The sequence below is a fragment of the Solanum tuberosum genome, unplaced genomic scaffold, assembly GCF_000226075.1.
Source record: "Solanum tuberosum cultivar DM 1-3 516 R44 unplaced genomic scaffold, SolTub_3.0 scf00155, whole genome shotgun sequence".
NCBI lineage: Eukaryota > Viridiplantae > Streptophyta > Magnoliopsida > Solanales > Solanaceae > Solanum > Solanum tuberosum.
The window spans coordinates 788,583-810,197 of NW_006239081.1; the positions used below are offsets into that span (position 1 = coordinate 788,583).

At 29.2% G+C, this 21,615-nt stretch overlaps 2 protein-coding genes across 2 annotated transcripts; one reads left to right on the forward strand and one right to left on the reverse strand.

Annotated features, from left to right (window-relative positions):
* Positions 1-94: 94 nt before the first annotated feature.
* Positions 95-3,456, reverse strand: LOC102579230 (profilin-1-like). Its single transcript, XM_006353440.2, has 4 exons — positions 3,241-3,456; positions 918-1,055; positions 471-612; positions 95-378 (listed from the first exon to the last, which is right to left on the reverse strand). The coding sequence occupies exons 1-3, from the start codon at positions 3,361-3,363 to the stop codon at positions 478-480; spliced, it is 396 nt and encodes a 131-aa protein (XP_006353502.1). The 5' UTR covers positions 3,364-3,456; the 3' UTR covers positions 95-378; positions 471-477.
* Positions 3,457-10,762: 7,306 nt separating this feature from the next.
* On the forward strand, positions 10,763-12,731 carry LOC102579552 (profilin-like). The gene is made up of 3 exons (XM_006353441.1): positions 10,763-10,888; positions 11,601-11,738; positions 12,597-12,731. Exons 1-3 carry the CDS (start codon positions 10,763-10,765, stop codon positions 12,729-12,731), a joined length of 399 nt encoding a protein of 132 aa, XP_006353503.1.
* Positions 12,732-21,615: the final 8,884 nt, after the last annotated feature.

Consider the following 21,615-nt stretch of genomic DNA (forward strand, 5'->3'; position numbering starts at 1 on the left):
GTGCCTGAATTTGTGGTGGTGGTGGTGGGGTGGGTGGAGGGAATCTGATTTAAGGGGTTGTGAATACAAAATACACAGAAACAGAAGCTAAGCATGTCTGAAAAAGATTTTGACAGATAAAATCCAGGAGCTGTATATTACACAAGCCAAATTTTGTGCAAAGTGAAATCCATTTATAGGTACCAACAACAAATTCCCCTCTCAAAAATAATCAGAGGGTCTCACTTGAAAATAATTTAAACCAATTCTTGCAAAATCAAAATACAAAGAGAGAACTGTTGAATCCAGAAAGGTATCATATCTACCACTTCCCAACTCTTGAGTATCCATCATCAGCAAACACCACAATCTTCAATACAAACATATTGAAAGGAAATTCTGCAACCATTTCAAATGAAGGCAGGTAATTAGAAAGTCAATCTTGCGTAAGAAAATACCTAAAAGAAATCGCAAAGGTGGATAACACTTACCAACAAATTAATAACCTTGATCAATGAGATAATCGCCGAGCCTCTCAACAACCAGGTTACACTGGCCGGGAGTCATTGGTTCATCATAGATACCAATAAGTATTGCCTGACCAGTCTTTTTGATAGTAATACCACCCGGTCCCTGAACAAAAAAGAATGGAGTGTCATGAACAGCCACTTGAAGTAAGATTATGAACTATCCACATTTGATTTAGTTCAATTAATCTCCAAATAAGTACGAACTTTCCACAACTTTCTGAAATGTAATACGGATTCTGGTTGTTTAACAGAGAAGATCCTGAAGTACTACATAACACCCTCAACGAACACTAGATAAGTTGCATAGTAAGAAAATCACATAATTATGCTCTGCATTGCTTAAACAGAATGCACAACCTATTGTCTGCAGTTTCAATTCAACAAGATTCTGAATGTCATAAAAGATACCTTCTTTCCTCGAATGACAACCCCAGATTCCCCTTGAATGACCATGTACTTTGAGCCACCAAGATGCAGGCCAGTTGGAGCAAGTGAACCGGGTTCATTAAAATCATTCAGGATAGCGTCAATCTCTGAGGGTTTGAACTACACCAGTATGGATATCGATAAGTTGCAAAATCTTTGTAAATGAGTCAAGATTGTAAAATTAGAAGGCAAACATATTCATAAATAACTTGCAATTGGTTAAAAAAACAATTGTTCTTGTCTATTCACAACATTAGTGTATCAGCATCAAGTTTTTATCGCACATTCCTCAGTAGTTCTTCAATAGAACCCAACATTGCCTTTATTCAAAACCATTTTCAATCAACCATTTCACTTGGTCCAAGACTAGTCAAAATCATCTATATATATCGATTCCTACCATCTACTTATCGAGATCAACTCTTTACTCTTTGCCACATTTCTAAGTAGTTCTTCAGTGACACTCAACATTGCTTTATTCAAAACCATTTTCAATCAATCATTCCATTAGTCCAAGATAGTCAAGATCAACTATAAAAATCCTCTATATCGATCCTACCATCCACATCAAGATCAAGTCTTTACCACATCTCTCAGTAGTTCTTCATCAGAACTCAATATTATCTTTGTTCGAAACCATTTCTAATCAATCAGTTCGCTCAGTCCAAGCTAGTCAAGATCATAAATCCTCAATATCAGATCATACCATCTACTTATCAAGATCAAGTCTTTACCACTCAACATTGATTTTACTCCAAACCATTTTCAATCAAATCATTTCACTTAGTCCGAGCAAGTCAAGATCATCTATATGAATCAAAACCATTTTCAAACAAATCATTCCGCAGAATCCAAGCTAGTCAAGATCATAAGTCCTCTATGTCGGTCCTACCATCTACTTATCAAGATCAAGTCTTACCACTCAACATTGATTTTATTCCAAACCATTTTCAATCAATTCATTTCGCTTAGTCCGAGCAAGTCAAGATCATCTATATGAATCAAAACCATTTTCAAACAAATCATTCCACGGAATCCAAGCTAGTCAAGATCATAAATACTCTATATCGGATCCTACCATCTACTTATCAAGATCAAGTCTTTACCACTCAACATTGATCTATTCAAAACCATTTTCAATCAAACCATTTCGCTTATTCAGAGCAAGTCAAGATCAGCATATAAATCAAAACCATTTTCAATCAAATCATTCTGCAGAATCCAAGTTAGTCAAGATCATAAATCCTCTATATCGGATCCTATCATCTACTTATCAAGATCAAGTCTTTACCACTCAACATTAATTTATTCAAAACCATTTTCAATCAAATCATTCTGCAGAATCCAAGTTAGTCAATATCAGAAATCCTCTATATCGGATCCTATCATCTACTTATCAAGATCAAGTCTTTACCACTCAATATTGATTTATTCAAAACCATTTTCAATCAAACCATTTCACTTATTCATAGCAAGTCAAGATCAACATATAAATCAAAACCACTTTCAAACAAATCATTCGGCAGAATCCAAGCTAGTCAAGATCATAAATCCTCTATATCGGATCCTACCATCTACTTATCAAGATCAAATCTTTACCACTCAACATTGATTTATTCAAAACCATTTTCAATCAAACCATTTCACTTATTCAAAGCAAGTCAAGATCAGCATATAAATCAAAACCATTTTCAATCAAATCATCTCACAGAGTCCAAGCAAGTCAAGATCATCCACTAATATTCTTCCAAAGTTCCCATCAAAATCAACCCTCACAAAAACAAATCTAATCTAATAAAAGACAACACATCAAAACCAATAACAATAATATCTCTTTCAATATTCACAAATCACCCAAATAGTCAAACTAAATTCTCCACAAGTCATGTACTTCATCCTTGAAAGAACTAAAAAATCAAAAAAGAAGTACAAAAACAATAAAATCCACAACAGATAAAATAACAACATTCTTTCAATCACCCAAAAAAAAGATCCTAGATCAGATTTAAACAAACCAATCTGAGTTCAACATCAAATCCAATTGAACAAAAAAACATTTTTTTTACTAAATAGATCTTTCAATCAATCATCTTCCTCTCAGAATCACGTCGATTTCTTAGATGCTCACTCAACCAATAGTTATCATCCTGAAAGTCACCATTCTCCTTGCTTCCAATATTATTGATTTTCTTAAACAATAACTATTAGTTGAGTAAGCACCCGAGAAATCAACTAAATCTCAGAACCCCAAATCAGTCAAAGATCCAAACTTTTTCACAAAATCATTTTAAAAAAAAAAAGAGACCTGAGGGAAAGTTGAGCTTTTAGCCCAAACGGCGCCGTCAAGGCCGATGATAGCGGCGGCGCTAAGGTGGTTCCCTTCGATGTCACACAGGAGGTGTTCATCGACATATACTTGCCACGACATGATTTTCCGATGAGGTTTTGTTGAGGATTTTTTTTTTTTTAATTTATTGGAAAAAATTTGTGCTCTGTGTTTGTTGATAGAACAAAATGTGTGATGAAATGAAAAATTATCATGGGAATTTATTTAGATGGGGTGTACTTTCATGGCATTTTGGAAAAGACATAAATGCCCCTGAACCCATATTCTGGAAGAATCGAGAGCCGGTAAGAGAAACTTACAGAAATTTCACTAATTAAGATATCTCAGATTTTGGTGTAGTCCGATACGTGTATCTCGGGATATATGAGGTTAAAATTAGGTGGAATGAATTATAGATATACTTTATCCAAGTAGATTTGGATGTATTTGGAATACATAGACAAATGTTTGCTTACCTCCCATGTCATTCGCTCGCCACTCTCCTATGTATATGGTATCTCAGATATATGTGAATCACATCAGATATATATAAATGCCCCTGAGCCCAGATTCTAGAAGAATCGAGAGCAGGTAAGAGAAACTTACAGAAATTTCACTAGTTAAGAGCTAATATCACAAATCTTACCAGATTTTGGTGTGTTCAAATACGTGTAGATACATGTATCTCGGGATATATGAAGTTAAAATTAGGTGGAATTAGTTATAGATATACTGCATCCAAGTGGATTTATATGTATTTAAGATAGATAGACAAATCTCCTTCGCTTACCTCCTATGTCGCTCGCTCGTCACTCTCCTATGTAAATGGTATTTCAAATGTATGTGTACCACACCAGATATCTGTATAGATACATTTAGTGTATATCTAGTGTGATTTGTGTATTTGAGATATGTGACTATTTTACTCGCCTCTCTCCCTATTTTAGTATATCCGATAACAAAAATACATCTATTCATGTATATCTTTCTCAATATATGGTAGAAAATACTTAATTAGTGATAAGATACGAAATTAATTGAAAGTATATGTATAATTAGTATATATGACATGAATATAATCTACTAAGATAGTTTTTCCATTTTATTTTTACCTCGTGAAAGTAGAAATATTGTTTTCGACATATCCTTAGCTGAGGTAATACATGTCAAGTAGTGAAATTTGATATAACAAACTCGAGGAAAATTTATGATGCGATATATAAATTTACATAAACTCAATAACGTTTGTTTAATATAAAAATTTATAACCTTTAAATTTTGAATCTACATATTTTTTGAGATTCAGATAAAAATTTACATAATTTTATAAGTAAATTTAGCGTAAAAAACTAATATTTTCATAAATCATCGATGTATGAAAGTTGAACTCAAATAATATAGTTATTGTGAATCCTTTCAATATTATTATACTTATGAACAATTTAATGCATTTCCTTTATTTCATTTTAGGTGAATATGATTGAGGTGTTGAAGTTTATGAAGAAAAAAAATTTGTGAAATTTGTGATAGTATTTTTATAAATATAAAATTAAGTTTCTCTTAATATAAAACATGATCATACTTTCTTAAATAAATTTTAAAAAATAATATCATATAAATTGAAATAAAGAGAAACCTTGTCTAACTTGGCATTTGACATAATTAATGGATATATTATTTCTTTAAAATAATTAACCAGAAATGGTCTTTTTTTTTTTTTTTCTCTTTAGAATTGAATATATTATTATTATTATTATTATCAATAATAATCTTTTTTAGGAACCATCCATATCAACCCTACGTGGAACACGTCTAAAGAGTAGTTTTAGAGATAAAATTTGATTATTCTATAGATTTGAGATGGAATTTCGATTTTATAATTCCTTTCTTTAATATTCTTAAGTGAACTTATAACGAATTATACCTTCATCAAGTTTGTACATACTTTTATAAAATTGATCATTATTTTAAAAAGATTATAATCGATACGAAGTTAGCATCATAACTTCTCCTTTAAACTCTTTCACGATCACACATTTATCGATTTTTTTTAAACGACACTATCCTTCTTCACTCACGCGGTATTTTATTAGTAAAACTCAATGAATTTGATGGTGGAATATTGCTTAAAAATAGCAACCCTCCACTACTTTCCATGATTGACTCTCCAGCTATGAGATCTTCTATATTTCTCACAAGGTCCCTCACTATTATCATATTCTTATATTTGCCCCTTGAAGTTTCTAATAATTGCAATAACACTCTATGTTGACTGTTAATATAAAACTATTATTATTATTCCTTATTTGAGGTTTGTAATTTGTCAATGAGGAAAATTAATTCATCTACATGATTATTATAGTATGATTGTGTTTTATCGATGATATTAACAAGCTTACAGAAATAGAATATTTAGATTTGAAGTTGTCAATGAGAATTAGACGAATTCAAGTGATGTTTTTAGTATTTTTTTTAAAAATAATGGAATATTGATGTAAGATGAATTTTAATGAAAAATCATGATCATAAATGTTTTGTATAATTGATTATTTTAATTTATTTGATATGGAGACATTATTATTATTGTCATGTGGTGAGGGTGCATTTTCTTAGTAGTTTTGATGTCTTTGCAAAAAGGTGTTCAAAAATTTAACTATCATGTTATATTTTTATTTTTGTATAATCATCTGATTCTTGATATTTCACTTGCTTGAAAAAATCAAACTTACATTAAGTAAAGATTATTAAAAAATAGTGGTAAAATTATCTTTGTTTAAAGATTTGTTGAAAAATTACAACGTATAGCTAAATAACTATTTTTAAAAATACATATTTCTTTTGACTTTTTTAAAAAGTTATTATCATATATATATATTTCAATTCTTCTTATTAAAATTTCTTGCTTGATCTAGTAAATAAAAACACTCTCCAGTAAAGACTATTCTAGTGTAAGACTTAAATCTAAAAAACTTTAATTAAAACGAAAAACACTTCATTTTCAGAGCTTGAATTCGAGATCATCAATAATGACACAAAAATTATCATTATTTCAACTTTCAACTTTTGAGAAAGCTAAAGTCGATAATGATATTTCTACAATGCCATTTGCTGGCCATTAGAGGTGCCAACTCAAGATTCAATTATGAATATTTTCCTTTTGCTACTTTAATTTTGTCTATGAATTATCTACTGGCAAATTTCCTTTTTGGTATAATAATTGAATATCAGTGCCCAATATTATTTGATTTGATTTTATAAAAACTCATATATAATATAGTACTTAATGTTGGTCATATCATATTGGTAGATGTTATAATATCCAATAGCGAAATTAACGTGTGAGTTTTGATTATTATTGAAAGCGAGAATATGTTATTTACGATCGGTCAGGATAAGCTTGTAAGTATAACTAGATTTGAAGAATTAGAGATCTTTTCCATCAATTGCACAGTCTAACACGCAACGAAATTAACGTGTGGATTTTTGTCAGTATTGAAGGCGAGAATCAGTCCAACACGCCAACAAAATCAACGTGAAGTGAGAATCAGTCCAACACGCCAACAGAATCAATGTGAAGCCAGAATCAATCCAACACGCCAACAAAATCAACGTGAAGGGAGAATCAGTCTAACACGCCAATGAAATCAATGTGAAGCGAGAATCAATCCAACACGCCAACAAAATCAACGTGAAGCGAGAATCAGTCCAACACGCCAACGAAACCAACGTGAAGTGAGAATCAGTCCAACATGCCAATGAAATCAACGTGAAGCGAGAATCAGTCCAACACGCCAGTGAAATCAACGTGAAGTGAGGATCAGTCCAACACGCAACGAAATCAGTGTGAAGTGAGAATCAGTCCAACACGCAACACAATCAACGTGAAGCGAAAATCAGTCCAACACGCATCAAAATCAACGTGTGGATTTTTGTCATTATTAAAGGCGAGAATCACGCAAGATATTATTTGGAATTTAGCGTTAGATCTATACATCCAATATCCCTCATTTGTACAATCACCTTTGAATTTTTCAATTGACAACTGATTACTCAAGCTTTGTAAATGAACAATTTTCAAGTTCTTGAATATAATTACTTCTTGCTTTTCTGATTACGTTATTGAACAATCACACTATAAAATAGACTTAATCTATTTCATTACTTTCATATTGTCAATCGTTCAGTTGTTATTTGTTTTCTTACATCGTCATTGATCACATTTACCAAGCAATTTAGTATTAACAATCTTATTATTTAATCATCTCAATCTACATGTTCTTGATTAACATTAACAAATTCAACTATATATATCAATTTAAACATGCTCTTGGACAATTAATTTTTTTTTAATAGTTAAAAAGGTTCATATAGAGAGAAAAATATATTTGAGACGAAAGATAATAAAATTCCCAATCGAAAGGTAAATAACGACACCAGAAGTCTTCAATACTAAAAGCCCATTTCAGATTAGTGTGAATTTGGGCCTTGAAGATTTCAAATCCATAAGCCCAACTAGACATGGACTTGGGCTTACCGATTACTGCAGCCCGTTATCTAAGTTTCATTTATAGCCTTGATAGAATACATCATTTAATCATAATTAATTAAGTGAAAATACGAGCATAACACATGTGTTTATGCATTTATTGATTTGATATAAATATTCAAAAAATTGACAAAATGTCTACTTATTTAATGAAATTTCTTTTCGACTCTTTGTAAAATACTTATTATATCTGAGGATTTTCAAGCTATCATAAGCTAAATTGATGCGGACAAATAACCATCGCGCAATGAATAGGGAAGGTCACTGGTGGAGCCAAGATTTGTACTTGGAGTTAATGTAAAAATAATTTTAATCAACTATAAACAATGCAATTTTCCCCCGAAACACTCGTCAGCCATTACCTAACTCCACCCTTGACAAAAGTATAGTAACGTTATATATGATCCAAAATCGAATATTGATAGTAATATCAACAAACTAACGTCCTCATGTGTTTCTAGATATTTAAGCTTCATACTGTAAAAGATGAGATCAGTAAATAACAATTATAAATAATAAGTCTAAGATAATAGTCCATTTCCTAAAACAAAGGCGAACATTAATCTTGGTTGTTTTTGAATTTTAATTGAGAGAGGATAATGCACATTTCCTAATTAATCTCACAAAATTATTTTTAAAAAAGGTAAAAAAATAAAATTAAAAAAAATCTCCCATCTCCATTTTCAAATACACACATTGTCAGTGACTCATAAGTCCCATTTATACATCAAAATATCTTTTAATAATTATTTAGTATTCAATATACACCTGCATCACTAATCTAGATATCGTGAGTTAAACATTCAGTAAAGGCGAAACCTTCCTACCAAAAGTTTCTCCATTTTAGGTACTATTACTATTTCTGATACTAATGATCCATCCTAATCTAGATATACGAGAGTTAAAAAATCATTAATTAAAGACGAAAATCTTCTACTAAAAATTTCTCCATTTTAGGTGTTATTACTAATTCTGGTACTAATGCTCCATCCTAATCTAGATAACTAATTCCGGTTACTCCATCTCTTGCCGAGGTAATATTAACAAAAATAAAATAAAATAAAATAAAATAAAATAAAATGATAAGACAAATTTTAATTTTACGATTATCTTTGCTTGTCTAGCATACCAAACAACACCTTAATACTTTTACAATAAATCACTTCATATTATTTGTTTTTCTAATTGATGGTGCTGTGATTTTAATAAAAAATAACAAACAATTTGTGACTTGTTTAACATGCCATAAAGTGTGATTAAATATTAACTCAATTATTCTTTTATGAATATTTAATTTTTGCAGTTTAAAGCTGAGGAGAGTAAGCTTATATTGATTGATTTCAATGACCCAGGCCATCTAGCATCAACATGAATATTTTTGGAAGAACAATCCATCACGCAACGAAATCAACGTGAGGATTTTTGTTATTATTGAGGGCGAGAATCATACAAGGCGTTATTTACGGACGGTCAGGATAAATTCGCAAGTATAACCATATTCAAAGAATTTGAGATCTTTTCCATCAATTGCACAATCCAACACGCAACGAAATTAACGTGAGGATTTTGGTCATTATTAAAGGCGAGAATCATGCAAGGCGTTATTTGCGGTTGGTCAGGATATCTCGCAAGTATAACCATATCCAAAGAATCTGAGATCTTTTCCATCAATTGCACAATCCAACACACAACGAAATCAACATGTGAATTTTTGTCATTATTGAAGGTGAGAATCATGCCAGACGTTATTTGGAATTTAACCTTAGATCTATATATCCAATATCCCTCATTTGTATGATCACATTTGAATTTTTCAATTGACAACAATTTACTCAAGCTTTGTAAATGAACAATTATCAAGTTCTTGAATATAACTGCTTCTTGCTTTTCTGATTACGTTGTTGAACAACCACACTATAAAATAGACTTAATCTATTTCATATCGTCGATCGTTCAATTCTTATTTGTTTTCTTTCATCGTCATTGATCACGTTTACCAATTAATTTAGTATTAACAATCTTATTATTTAGTCAAAATATATCGGATAATATATTTGGACCAAAAGTCTTCAATACTAAAAGCCCATTTAAGATGAGTGTAAATTTGGGCCTTGCAGATTTCAAACCCATAAGCCCAACTAGACATGGATTGGGCTTACCGATTACTTCGGCCCATTATCTGAGTTGTATTTCTAACCTTTAATACATCAATTAATTATACGAGCGTAAAACGTCTTTTTGTATTTATTGATTTGACATAAATATATAAAAAAATTGACAAAATGGCTACTTATATAATGGAATTTCTTTTCAACTCTACGTAAATATGTAAATTCTCGTTTAGCCAAGTGTTTTCAAGCCCATTGTAAGTTAACCAACGCGCAATAAATAGGGAAGGTCAGTGGTGGAGCCTAGATTTTCACAAGGAATTCAAAATATAAAAAGTAAACACACGATGAAGTTGAAGGACATAAAAAATAATTTTATCATATATAAATAATGTAATTTTTCATCAAAGAAAATCCCTTAACCTTATCTAGCTCTACCCGTAGAAAAAGTATAGTAATATTATGAATGATACAAAATCGAATACTCATAATAATATCAACAAACTTAACGTTCTCATGTATTTCTAGATATGTTAAGCTTCATATATTTTCGATAAATCGTAAAATATGAGATTAGTAAATAATTATTATTATAAATAACAAGTCCAAGATAATATAATCCGTTTCCTAAAATAAAGGCGCACATTAATCTTGGCTGCTTTTGAACTTTAATTTGAGAGAGGATAATCATATTTCCTAATTAATCTCACAAAATTATTTCAAAAAAAGGGTAAAATATAAAATTAAAAAAAATCTCCCATCTCCATTCTCAAATATAAAACTTGTAAACCTTTTAAAGCACAAGACAATAATATAGCATTGTGTGTGTGATTTTTGTGTGTGAAAAATGTCATGGCAAACGTACATAGATGACCATTTGATGTGTGAAATCGAAGGCGGCGGCCAACTTAAGGCCGCCGCCATTGTTGGACACGACAGCTCCGTTTGGGCCCAAAGCACCAACTTCCCTAAGGTATATTACTTTTTTTTTTTCAAATTCGATTAATCTGAATTCATGTCGCATAATGTTTATTTAAGAGGTGGTGCTCCCTGTTAGAAATTAGGATTCAAATTCGAGATTTTTAGTTAAAAATTTATGTGATTTCATTCACCCTAACACACATTGCCAACGACTTGAAGTCCCATTTATAAATTAAAATATTTTTTTAATAATTATTCAGTGTTCTATATACACGAACATCACTAATCTAGATATATGTGATTTTAAAACTCATTAAAGGCGAAAGCATCCTATGAAGAGTTTCTCCATTTTAGGTACTATTACTAATTTAGATATTATTATTTCATCATAATCTAGATAACTAATCTCGATACTATTACTTCAACCTAATCTAGATAATTGATTTCGGTACTATTACTCCACCCTCTGACAAGGATAACTTATCACGATACTAATTACTAATGCTAATAAAATTTATCTTAGTAACAAACAAGGGATAAGACAATACTAAATTTTTACCCAGAATTATATGTACTTGTCCAACCTACCAAATGATCCTTTTAGCAATTTTACAATATATGACTTAATATTATTTCTCTTTCTAATTGATGGTGTTGTGATTTTAATCAAAATTAACAAATAATTTGTGACTTGTTTAACATGCCATAAAAGTGTGATTAAATATTGACTCAATTATTCTTTTATGAATATTTAATTTTTGCAGTTTAATGCAGAGGAGATTAAGCCTATATTGATTGAATTTAATGACCCAGGCCATCTAGCACCAACAGGAATATTTCTTGGAGGAACAAAATATATGGTGATTCAAGGAGAATTTGGTGCTGTAATTCGTGGAAAAAAGGTGTTGTATACTTCAACATATAATAATTTCGTAGTGAATTTTTTTGAACTCGATGTGTCTAATCTGACCTGAATTATATAGAGATTTTTTTATATATATAGTCATGTATTACCCTTGTTTCAGAATCTAAGATTTTAAGCTAATGAGTTATGCTCCTTATATATGTGTCAATTGTTTTCTCCCACATATAAATTAAATTAGACGTATAGTGGATTCTATCAAACTTAATGTGTCTAGTTTGACTTGAATTGCCTAATTATGTGTCATCCACAATTTAGAGTCAATAAGTTATATTTTCATTAAATATGTGTCAATTTTTTTTGCACGCATATAAATTAAGTTAGATGTAGTGAACTTAGCGATGCGTCTAGTTTGACTTGAATTACAAAGAGAACTTCTTATATGTTATTATGCACTAACCTTGTTTTAGAATCTAAGATTTAGAGTCAATGAATTTTATGTGTTCGATTTTCTTATAATAAAATTAGACATAGTGAATCCTGTTGAACTCATTGCTTCTAGTCTTACCTTATTCACATCGAGAAAACTTCTTATATATCATCATTGACTAACCTAGTTTCTAAATCCATAATTTAAAGTCAATGAATTTTACTCTTTACAAATGTATCAATTTTTTTCATACATATAATTCCAATTAGATGTACGTCTAGCCTTATCTTAATGACATAGAGAACTTTTTTTTCTTCATATCTCACATAGATGTAGAGTCGATGAGTTATATTCTTTATATACATATTAATTTTTTTTCACACACACATATACAATATGAATTAGATGCTTTAAATTCTATCGAACTTGCTACGTCTAGTCTGACCCGAATTACATAAATTTTGGTAGGGTTCAGGAGGAATAACTATCAAGAAGACAAATAAAGCTTTGTTATTTGGTATTTATGATGAGCCTGTTGTTGCTGGACAATGCAATTTGATTGTTGAGAGATTGGGAGATCATCTCATTGATCAAGACCTCTAGGATGCAATTAGGACATTGTTTGATTAGCAGACTAAGTTATTTCGGAATTATAAGTATGAGATTATAATTTTTGGATTAATTTATTCTATATGAGAGATGGAATAAACTAATATCAAGTTAAATGAGATAAGTTTGGAATTGATCATTTTATATTCCCCCCACCTAATTTCATGAACTAAACCACTTGATGGACTTGTATTGGTTGAGAACCTAGAATTTGTACTAAGATGTACAATTTTTTAGTTTGAACTCTACTTTCTACCTTACTACAAATGTTATAGCAAAAACATAACATGTATCAAGTTCGGATATAAAAGAAGGGTTGAAAGGTTAATTTTTTGGAAATTTATGCGTTTTAATAATTTTAAGTGTTCAGTTGATAAAGTTGTGAGTAGAAGGATCTAGGTGACAAACGGAGCCAAGTACAAGGGTCTTCCAGGTCATTCTGCCTTTAGATTATTAGATGATCACTCATTAATGCTTATCAAAAGATCATTTATTCGTTATTATCAAATAAGTAATCTGATTATGTGGATATTGTTTTACACCATTAGTTCATAGAAGATAAAAAACCCAAAATAGTCCCTTATCTTTGGGTTAAGACTCAAAGTCATCCTTGAGTTTTTACATGTAGCACTAATAGTCCCTCATGTTTGCAATTAATATTGCTGCACTTTTGAGAAAATCGTGGATTAACACCAAAATATTCATAGGCTAACACACACGATAAATTGAGAAAATCGCCTAATTCTTGTTGAGTGATCCCTAAATGTTAAAAAGGCGGTGAGAAAATGGTGAAACTATTGGTATTTTCCCCCAGGTCTTTACTGAGGGTTTTGTAAAGTTTTCGTAAAGAAAGAGCAGACACAAAAAACTGAGAAAATCGTCTAATTCCTGTTGAGTGACTCCTAAATACTAAAATAATGGTGTAAATCATGGTGAGGCTATAAATATTATTCCCCCAGATCATTATGGATGGTCCTCTAAAGTTTTTTTTGCAAAATAGGCTTAAGAAAAAACTACTATAGTTATAAGTCATAATCCAAACATTCGAAGAAACAAAATTGAATAGCTATGAAGATAGATAAAATTATTATTGCTCATTGAATAAAAAAATCAAAAGCCTTTGTATTTAGTGTACTTAAAAATGTCTTAAAAGTTAAACCAAGCCAATTAATTAGGTCAAAATGCTTCCTAATTCTCCTATCCTTTAAGGCTTTAACTAACTACCAATAATTTAATATATGGTGTGCCTTTTGGATTGTTAACACCACAATCATGAACCTTAACCAACATAATTTTTTTATTTTTTTAAATTACTTGTACATCAAAATAAGTGACAATCAATGAATAAATTAATTAAAAGTATCAATCAATTACCATGATCAATGTGGGAACTGGGATCTAATTGAGGAAGCACTAATAAAAAAAGTAAGAAATCAACATCAAATCGGAGGTCGGTAAAGTTCTGATCGATAACCTTTGGAGATCGAATGTGTTGTGATACACACATTTTAAACTCAAATCCAGAATAATTGATGTATGTATATGTAGAAACATAGTTCATAAGTTATGAATTCATCTTAACTAAATAATTTTGGCTTAAATTTTGTATATGTATGTTAAAAGATTCAATAAATATATATAAATTAAATGATAAATTTCGAACTCAGCAGATCGAATGTGTTGTGATACGCACATGTTGAACTCAAATCCATAATGTTCTAGTCTTAAATCTACCTCTACACACAAGTTGTTTATTGTGCCATCGTTATTAGAAAAATTACCCCCCCCCCCCCCCCTCGAAATTTGTGGGCATGGGAGGATCCACATCATTAGTTATAAGAACTAATTAGTAACTTTAACTTAGCGGTAAACAACAAAATCTATCATGAATCTTATTTAGCATGAGATTAGTGGCAAATTATTAAAAAAATTATTCTATTAATTATACATCGATAGATTAACAAGAAAATTCATAACTAATTTCATTTTTTTTACTACGCTAGAATATTGAACTCATAAACATAAAATTCTAAACTCGTTTTTATTTGTGCTTGATGGGGTGGGGACTAAATTATATTATTTGACAGACAACAAAGAAATGCATGTGTGCATGATACACTCAAGAATATTTGTACAGAGTAAAGAGTACACACTCACTAGGACTTTTTTTATTTACTTTTTTGTGTGTGTGTGTGATTTAATGGTGGAGGACGTTATGTTTGGAATTTTTAAAAAAGGACAAAAGAAACTCAATTATTTTGTAAAATAATTTACTGAATTTAACGGTTCCAATAATTGATGTCAATTTTTTTTTTCTTTCTCTAAATTCAATCAAGAATATTATTCTAGAAATTTACTCTTTGTGAAAAAAAAAAACATTGGATTTTAGGTCTCTTTGCTCTTGAAAAATGATAAAAGTTTGAATTATACATTCGAAATGCTTAGACTTTTTTAGAAGTCGATAGATTCAAGTTTTGTGTCGAAGTAGTTTTATTTTAAGGGTATAATGTTCCCTTATCAATAGGAATTTTTATTTTTAAGATTTGAATTCGAAATGCTTCCAACTTTTTAAAGGTTGATAAATTCTTATTTACATCGAAGTTGTTTTTATTATAAGGGTATAATATTCTCTTATTGATAGGAATTTTATTTTTAAGATTTGAATTCGAGATCTTTAATTTGAACAGAAGAATACTTACTATCTGGATGACCCACCATACCTTTGGATACATCCATCATCTTTCTTTCTTTTATTAGGTTTCTCAATCCGACTAACCTTTGAATCCATCCATCGTTTTTTAATAAGGTTTTCCAATCGAATTAAATTTGAATTTATATCGTGAAGTCCTGTATTAAAGATTAAAATGTTCTCTAATAAAGACAACTAATTAACTTTTGCATGCATCCATTTTTTTTAAATTTCTCAACTTGATTAAATCTGAATTTGTGCCGCGGAATTTAGTATTGAGAGATGAACTATTCTTTGACAAAAACAAACTCAATATTATAAGAATTAAGGGGTCTGAATCTATAATTTCTCATTAATTTTTTTTTTTTTTTTTTATCACTCTATTATCAAAACAAAAAGATACTGATTGAAATTAGGAAACTTGGAGCATTGCTAAATTCCATGAATGACAGATGCATGCCAGCATATTATGAAACATGTCACACAAATTTCCAATATTGCATATAAAGCGTTATCTTCAAAAATAAGTCATGCAATGTATGATTAATTTAGATTTAATCGAATAATTAATATAGGTATAAGAATCCATATGCTAGGAGTGTTATCTCCAAAAATAAGTCAAGCAATGTATGATTAATTCAGATTTAATTAAATCGTAATATAACTATTGAACAATTAATGCAACAGAAAAAAAGAATCACGTTGACCCACTCCTTACCGTTACTCAGTGGCGGAGCTAGGATTTTTTATAAGAGAGTTCAAAGTCTGAAGAAGTAAACACATGAACTAATCGAAGAAAATTCGACATATGCTATATATACATAAAAAATAACTTTAACTATGTATATGTTGGCTCCGCCCCAGCCCCTACCCCTACCCCTTCAAAGTCCAAACACACACAACAACAATTCCTCAAACACCTATCAACATTAATGTTATGTCTATTTCCAATGAGAACTGGATGGGTTGAAAGAGACAAATGATTGGAAAAAAGAGAAAAATGTGACATGAGAAAAAAGAAAAAGTGAAAAAGTGCATTAAGAAAATATAGTAAGGTACCAAAGTGACAATATCAAAAGTAACAATCATGAATAGTGCAAAAAAAGGTATTTTCTTTGTTGCAATTTATGCGATGTTCCAAAAAAAATTTAGTTCGTCTTAAAAATGGTATTTTTTACATTTAAATTGTGTAAATTTTTATTTTATTCTTAATGATTTATAATCATATAAATATTTATAATATATTTAAATGACAAATTTTAAGCTACGAGTCTTATCAAACGTATCCTTAGATAAATTGAAACGAATAGAATAAATAGCTAACATATTGATTGCCAAAAAAGAAGTTTAAGAATGCAATAAATATTTTTGGACTATACCATAAAAATCTTAATTAGAATGAAAGATTATTATATGCGTGCAAATAATAAATCTCACATTAATAGATGAAAAGATCGAAAGAAATTACATATAAAACATAAATATACTTATATTAATATAATGTCTTATTTTAAAAAATCGTACAAATTTCGCCCAAAACAAACATACAGTGTAATAGGTGATGTACCAAGACAATAACAACCATAATTGACTAGGATGGTAGGACATTTGCATTGGTTTGGTTTGCCTACCTAGTCCTAGGTATAAAGAAAATTCTATTCAAACCTTCATCTCTTATTAGATTCTGCAGTGCATGATTCAAATTTAGTCGGAGCTCTAATATGGACATGTCAATATCCTATTGGAAGCGTCTTTTCTAAATAGACCCTATTATGTGCGATTCATATTTAGTCAAAATTCTAATGTATACATTAGACCAAACCCAAAAAAGAAGTGGTTTGCCTACCTTAATCTCAAATCAAAAGGCCAAAATGGTTCTTGGACACCCCCACCCCCATCCCACCCTTCTGGGGCCGACATCCCCGGTTAGATCACCTTCTCAAGTTTCTTATTGTGTTGAAGGTTTATGAATCGTTTTTCCGACCCCACCGGTATGGACTGTCAACACCCCCTACCCTAGCTGTAATGTCTCAAATGTGGGCTCCTACACATTATATTATGCTATAAAATGCCAGGTCATTTTCCAAAAAGACAACCTGGATGGGTCGAAAGGGACAAATGGTTTGGAAAATAAAAAAAGAGAGAAAAAGTTGATACGAGAAAATAGAAAAAGAAAAAAGTGCATTAAGGTTCTGTCAATTATTATAAAAGATAATTGGAAATTATGAGATTTAAATTTTATCAGAAATAAAAAGACTAAATAAATAATTAATTGGTCTAAAAACTTGTTTGATATTTTATTTTGACATCTAAATTAAGTTTAGAATATGTATATACCAAACACTCTAGCATGATTTAGAGTGTATCTATCTAGTGGCGTAATTACATTGATTCAAAAGTGATCACTGAAAATTATTCATCAAAATATTATGTATATAAGTAAAAAATAATTTCTTTTAAAATTTACACAAAAGTTTAAATATTCATAGTAAAATTTCTAATTTCCTCAATATTTCTATTATTAAAAAAATGATAACTTTATTATATTGGGAAAATATACTAAAGTAGCAAAGTGACAATCTTGTTATTAATTATTACGTACATAGTAATAAATGAGAGGTACACATTTATTTGCATTCGATATTTCAATTCAACATATATATATATATATATATATATGCATCATTAATTAATATTTAAAAATGCTAGGATAGTTGGTAGTGAAGGGTATTAATTAGCTAGATTTGATAATGGATTGAACAATAAATGAAAAAAAATCTACGTGGTTCCACTATTACAAAGCAAATCTTGTTGAAAAATATGTGTTGTGAATAACTAGACATAGCCTAAAGTGTACAGGTCACCATGGCCTAATATTAACACAAATAAAATCTTGATCAATGATCTGATTGATAAGTATTTCTCTATTCTTAATTGTACGTTTGGATTCAAAAATTTTAATATGAAATCATCTTTGTTATTGGGCATTTTTATCTTTAATTTTCTGATACAAATTCAAATTTAGTTAAATTTTAATACGGATAACGAACACTATGTAACTGTGAGAAAGTTAAAATAAATAAATAATACCCACCTTATACATACACAAAAGATCGAGAGATGAAATCAGAATTTGATATTGTAGATTTGAGTTCGAAAAATCTATTAAAATTAATTTAATTTACTGAAAACTCTATTATTTAAACTTATTACTATTGAATTCAGATGAATCCTAAACTTTTTAAAGGATCATTTAGTTATAAGGATTAGGGAGTTATTTCAGTGAAAATTGATATTAAATATGTTCAATTTTTGCAGGTATTGCTGGTGCATTAACTTAATTACTTAAAGTGGGGATTTTTAGAACAAAAATTTCTTAGAAAAAAATATTAGAGTTATACTCATTATAAACCAACTTTTTTGTTAGTTAATGCATGATTTTCAATTGTATTTCGAGTGAAGTGGGCCAAATTCTTTTTATTTATTTTGGAGCATAAAATCCTTCACAAAAGAGTGATAAACAAGAAAGGATCTTTCAAATAGTTGTAAAAATTATTGAGCACTATCTTCCTCTATCAAAAATTCTTTTTATAACAATAAAATAAATTATTTGTGCCACATTTATATATAAAAAACTAAGGGTGTGTGCTTGGTAGGGAGAATTCATGTTTTTAGAAAAAGGACATTCATAATATTAATTTTACTAAATTACATATAAATATTTTTGAGATACTACTTTTTACCTACTTATCAAACACTATAAAATAAACAAACGTATTTATTTTTCAAAAAAATATTATCAAGGAAAATATTTTTTGAAATATATTTTCTTCTCCTACCAATTAAAATATAATTGGTATCACTAATTATTTCAGAATAGAGCCGCCGTTTGGCAGCCGTCAAAAAGATCACATAATCTGAGAAAGCAGACAAATGCACAAAATAATTTTTTCTGTTAAATAAATAACCAAACATATAACGACCAAACTAATTTAACAAATAATTATAATAATACACAAAAATAAAATTTAAAATTTTAAAAGAAAATAACAGCCTTAGCCAAGCTGTTATGGGACCCAATTTCTATAGACCCAATGAAACTTTAAATTATGTCTTTTTCCTCTAGAAATTATCGTCATTTAAAAAAAAAAAAAAAAAGAGCAAATAATCTTGAAACAATTTCTGAAAAAACAAAGATTATGTCACATAATAATAATTGAAATTATCTTTCATGTGATTTGGTCGACGATAATTTTAAGAATGTCGGTTGTAATTATACAAATATTTGGAATAACGTCATTAAAAAATTATACGAAAAATATACTTATTAAATCTTGAATATTCTAAACGAAACTTCTGACTTTTCAATACTATTTAGAGTCATTATTAGAAGGTGTTAATTATGGCGTAGCTACTAATTGTAAAAAGAACAAAATATTCAATGAATGGTTAATTATATATATACTCCCTCCGATCCATTAAATTTTAAGTGACGCTATTTTTTTAGTAGATCATTTTAAAAAAATAACATTATTTTATATCAGATAACAATTTAACTTTATGAAGATGTTACTCTTTACAAATGTAATATTTATTTATGTTATTTGATTCACTAATTTGATATTCATGGCCACTAATAGTGAATTATTCGAATGTAATTAGGCCTTTAAGGTTAAGATATATAATTAGGGATTTAAGCTTAAGGTATAAGAAATTATGGATTAGTACTTAATACGTACTTGATGACAAATGTCTTCTCATATACTAGTTTTTGTGCCGCTAAATGATTAATTTTTTTTTTCAATTAGTAGTTAATTCAAAAGTCATATTCCAAAATTTTAAAAAATAAAATAAAATAAAAATGATTGCACTGCTTTGCATGTTATAAAAACACTGTCCATATTATAATTTTTTTATGTTTACCAACTGTTTTGTGGTTGGAGAATAGTTGAACTTTAGAGAAAATTAATCATTAAACATTATTTGAGGGAATAAATAATATGATTAGTCATAAAACAAATGCTAATGAAGATATTCTATATCTCCAATAGATACGTGTGAGTTGCCATTTAATCAATTGCAAGAATCACTCAATAAATTTTCTCATAAAATTGTTATTATGATGACCTTGGTCCTTGGTTAGGGGTGTATATGAATCGATTTGATCAGATTTTTATCAAAATCAAATCAATAATATTAGTATGATTATAAGTTTTGTTTCTTGTTTTTCTTGTCACATGAATATTATTTTAATCTTATTTTGTTGGAGTAATCAGTAATTTTTTGATAAATCAGTATAAGTAGTAATAATTGATAAACATATGATTTATCGAACAAATAAGAGTTAAATCAAATCGATAAAATGACTATGTGAAATAGTTTAAATTTATCCTTAAACTTTATGAAATTATGCATATTTTAATTATTATTTTTTTTATCCATCATCACTCCAAATTAATTACCGCCATAATAATTAATCCTTTAAAGTCTTAAGAAACATCACTTAAAAGGACTATTGTTACTCCATCATCACTTCACTATGAAAATACTTATTAAAAGAATATACATTAATTATGACATTCAAATAATTTCTCTCACTCTTTTATCTTTATCATTTTTCTATGTCATTATTTTACTTTTTGACGTAATATTCAATTGATTTAGAAGCTAAATATTATGTACTTTGGTTTATTTTAGAATTAGGAGTTCGATGTGAAGCTTTGACATTGTTATTACTAATTTGAGAAGGATTAGTGATGAAATTGTGTAAAATGGAGTTTTGGCTAAGTTAAATGTTTTAACTGGATCGTGTAGTTGTATATGTTTGAGTTCATTTTTTAGATTATTTAAGATATCAGTATATTTAAATTAAGGTTTTCTTTTCCGAATAACTATATTGTTATTGGAGATTTTGAGTATTGAAAAAGATGATTTTGTTGCCACTACAACATTATCTCCCTTCTTCAAATAAGCAAATTTTAGTTCATAAATCATACACAATGTATCAAGCTAAGACATCGTAAAACGCTGAAATAACAAATCAAATATTTCTATATTTATTTTTATAAATAAATTTCCCATATCATTACAAACTTTCAAATAAACTTAATTTCACAAAAGATTCATCAATTAATAACTAATTATCCCTTTTTTTTTAAAAAAGACAACCTGGCAAGGGTAGGGTGGTGG